A 3,957-nucleotide genomic window follows, 5' to 3' on the forward strand; every position below is an offset into this window, starting at 1 on the left:
TGGCCTCATAGTTCTTAGGACCACAGTTTGAATCCCGGCCCCTCCTGTGTGGAGTTTGCATGTTTTCCCCATGCCTGTGTGGCTTTTCTCCGGGCGCTCCAGTTTCCTCCCACATCCCAAAAACATGCATTTATTGGAGACTCTAAATTGACCCTCGGTGTGATTGTGACTGCAGCTGTTGTCTGTGTCCATGTGTGCCCTGCGATTGGCTGGAAACCAGTTCAGGATGTACCTTGCCTCCTGCCCCTTGACAGCTGAGATATGCTCCAGCACTCCCACGACCCTCATAAGGATGAGCAGCTCAGAGTATGGATACACGGATGGATGGATGGATGGATTGATGGATAAAAGAAGGGACTGATTGTTGAGAATGCCATACTGAGTAAACAAACCTGTATGGAAACGGTAGCTCAGAAAGCAACAACGGGCCAAGGTGAAACTATTTGCCTGATTCCTCTTTTAACTGAGCTAGCTCCGAAATGTTAACGCAAAAGAGGTCTTGAAGCACTGCCATCCTTGCAGGTGGATTTGGAAAAACATGTGGAAAGGGGAGTGAGGGGAAGAGAAAAAAGTAATGTCACTGTTGTTGAGGGTTGTTTTTTGTTGTTTTTTTTTTTTTTTTTTTTTTTTTTTCACAACTTCAGTCAGGGCAATTCAGTCAGGAATTCCAGAACATCCGGCTCCCACAACGTCCACACTTCCTTCCTTCTGGCTTCCTTCTGCTTCGGTTGTGTAGCGCGGAAGGGGGACAGTGGCTGATGCCGGAGGTACTGAGGCAGATGCGGGTGGATGTTAGCTAGCTTCCTTGCTTGAGAAAGGAGGATGAGGTCCAAGTCAGCGAAGATTTCCAGAGGGAGAAGTCTCATCTTCTTCCTGCACCCAGCCAAGACCCATTGCAGAGAAACGGATGGAATATCCATCCATTATATATATACATTATACAGGTATATGTATATCCATCCATCCATCCATCCATTTTCTGAACCACCTACCCACACAAGGGTCAGGGGTATGCTGGAGCGTATCCCAGCTATATTCAGGCAGGAGGCAGGGTACACCCTGAACTGATTGCCAGCCAATCATAGGACACATAACATAGGACCCCAAGTCGCACTTACATTTACACGTAGGGGTAATTTAGAGTCTCTAAATAATGCAAGTTTGGGGATGTTTGAGGAAATGGGAGTGGGCGGAGAAAATGCATGTAGACATGGAGAGAACATGCAAACTCCACAGAGGCAGGGCCAGGATTTGAACCCTGGTCCTCAGAACTGTCTGGCAGATGGACGACCAAGTGGCTCAGAAAATGAATGGATGGATGGATCAATATTTTATATACCTGGCAATTAGGAGCTGCTGATAGGAACTAAAAACGTTTTTTTTTTCTAACTCAGTGACTCTTTGAAATTGAGTAATGAGCAATGCAAGTTACTTTTTTCAAGTTTGTTCTGCGGCAACACTTGCTGGTTGTTACAAGAGTGACCTCCAGTGTGCACGCAGAAGGAGAGAGCAGTGCTTCTGACTTCGCGTCCTGACAGCTAGTGAACGACAGTGAGGAGCGGCTGCTGACTCCTTGCAATGACTTAAAGGTGAACATTGCTGTCCACCCTCGGCAGCGGCATACAAGCAGGTGAGCAACAACTTTCCAATAAATGACAAGTGAGAGATGAAATTAAGTGTCTCCAGATTTCCATCTAATGCCCACTCTTATTTTATCTCTGGGGTGGAGAGGATCCCTCCCTGGCTGCATTTTAAAAAAATTGACTCGTGGTGGTTTCACGCCCTCTTAGCCTCAAACGTTCCACGAGGGAGCGGAGGGGAGGGGGAGGAGATGGAGGAGGGGGGGGGGGATGGGAGAGGTGGAGGAAAGATGCAGAAACAGGCAGGAGGAAAGAGGACGTGCTCAGAGGGGTGTCTGCTTTCTAACCACGGACACTGAGCTGCGGCGCATCCTGCACACATTTGGAATTAACACTTTATTTGCACTACTCTCTCTTTTTCTGGTTTTGTTTGGATTTCAGAAGAGATCTGCAGGATGTAGAAGACGGAGCGAGTGGAAAGAAAAGAAAAAAAAAGACATGCTGGATGTATTTTTTTTTACCGTCAAGTAGGAATGTGACATTGCTTCACATTACGCATGTGACTTTTTAGGACAGATCAACTCTACACCAACATGGATTTCTTGAATTTCTCCTCTTTTGTGGAAGGGATTGAGGCAGACAACATCTCCACGAACAACACCTCTCACAGCAAGTACACCCCTCTCGCCATCTGGGGTCTAGCTGGACTTGTTAGTTTTCTAATCCTGTTTACCATTGTGGGCAATGTCTTGGTTGTTATTGCCGTTTTAACAAGCAGAGCTCTGAAACCTCCCCAAAATCTGTTTCTGGTGTCTCTGGCTAGTGCAGACATACTGGTGGCCACCCTGGTCATGCCCTTTTCTCTGGCCAATGAACTTATGGGTTTCTGGCTTTTTGGTAAGATTTGGTGTGACATCTACTTGGCTCTGGATGTATTATTTTGCACCTCTTCTATTGTGCACCTCTGTGCCATTAGTTTGGACCGCTACTGGTCTGTGACACAGGCGGTAGAGTACAACTTGAAGAGAACACCAAAAAGAGTCAAAGGGATGATTGTGGTGGTGTGGTTGATCTCAGCAGTTATTTCTTTCCCACCACTGATATCAATGGACAGGAGCAACAATGAGACTACCCCTCAGTGCATTATAAATGACGAGACCTGGTACATCCTCTACTCCAGTATCGGGTCCTTCTTTGCTCCTTGTGTCATCATGATTCTGGTTTATATTCGGATCTACCAAGTGGCAAAGACTAGGACCAGAACCATGTCAGAGAAGAAAAGGGATGTGGATTCGCCACAGGAGAACGGTCAAGCTGACACAAGCAAAGCTGGTTCATTTAAGTCCGAAAGGGGAGGAAGTGTTAAAGAGCAGGAGTGTGAAAACGGCCATTGCAAGGAGCCCATAGCTAGCACTTCCTTGACAAACGCCTCTAAAGCACCGCACATCGACCACCACGACGATTTTGACGACAGCAGTTCGTCAGACGAGAAGCCCAAAAAAAGCTCCACATCGTCCAAACATAACAGAGATGACCGAAAAGACAGGAAGTCCAGCAGGAAAAGCAGCTCTGCCTCGAAATTCTCCAGTAGGAAGTCATGTGCCAGCTCCAAGTCCATGGAGCTGTTCTCGTCTCGCCGCAAACGCAGAAGCACAGTCAATAGGAAGAAAGTCTCTGCGGCGCGAGAGAAACGCTTTACATTTGTCCTTGCTGTGGTCATGGGGGTTTTTGTATTGTGTTGGTTCCCGTTTTTCTTCTCGTACAGCCTGTATGGTATCTGCAGAGAGGTGTGCAAGATCCCCGAGACTCTCTTCAAGTTCTTCTTTTGGATCGGCTATTGTAACAGCTCATTAAACCCAGTCATCTACACCATTTTCAACCAAGACTTCCGTAGGGCTTTCCAGAAGATTCTCTGTAAGTCATGGAAACGCTCATTCTGATGGACTTTAAGAGACATTTCATACGCCAGATTACCATCGAAGCAATTCTGTGTTGTAGAGAAAAGTGTGGGCCTGGGGAGTCTTTGCACCTTTTACTGTCAGGGATTGTGCTTGAAATGAAAGGATGGGAACTGATCAAAGGCCTGAGCTTTTATTCACAGCAGAAGATTAGACTAAATGCCGGTTGGCTTTTTAACCTCAAAAATTTGCCCCAACTAAACCACTGACATTGTTTTATGCTCCCTTCCTTGAAATATCATAAACAGATTCATAACAGCCACTGTGATGCAGACGCAGCACGAAAGTTGCACCAAATGAACTGCTCAGGAGACGAAGGGTTTATTGAGACACTTTTTTCACGTGATCATTGAACATAATGCCAAGACCTTGACAATCTCCAACTGTTATAAATACAAAAATAGGGCATCTGTCTTCTA

General features: G+C 46.2%; 1 protein-coding gene across 1 annotated transcript; it reads left to right on the forward strand.

Moving 5' to 3' along the window:
• Window positions 1-2,173: 2,173 nt before the first annotated feature.
• On the forward strand, window positions 2,174-3,520 carry adra2c (adrenoceptor alpha 2C). The gene has a single exon (XM_061830224.1). The coding sequence runs from the start codon at window positions 2,174-2,176 to the stop codon at window positions 3,518-3,520; it is 1,347 nt and encodes a 448-aa protein (XP_061686208.1).
• The last annotated feature ends 437 nt before the right edge of the window (window positions 3,521-3,957 follow it).

The sequence above is a fragment of the Syngnathoides biaculeatus genome, chromosome 9 (assembly GCF_019802595.1).
Source record: "Syngnathoides biaculeatus isolate LvHL_M chromosome 9, ASM1980259v1, whole genome shotgun sequence".
In the NCBI taxonomy this organism is placed as follows: Eukaryota; Metazoa; Chordata; class Actinopteri; order Syngnathiformes; family Syngnathidae; genus Syngnathoides; species Syngnathoides biaculeatus.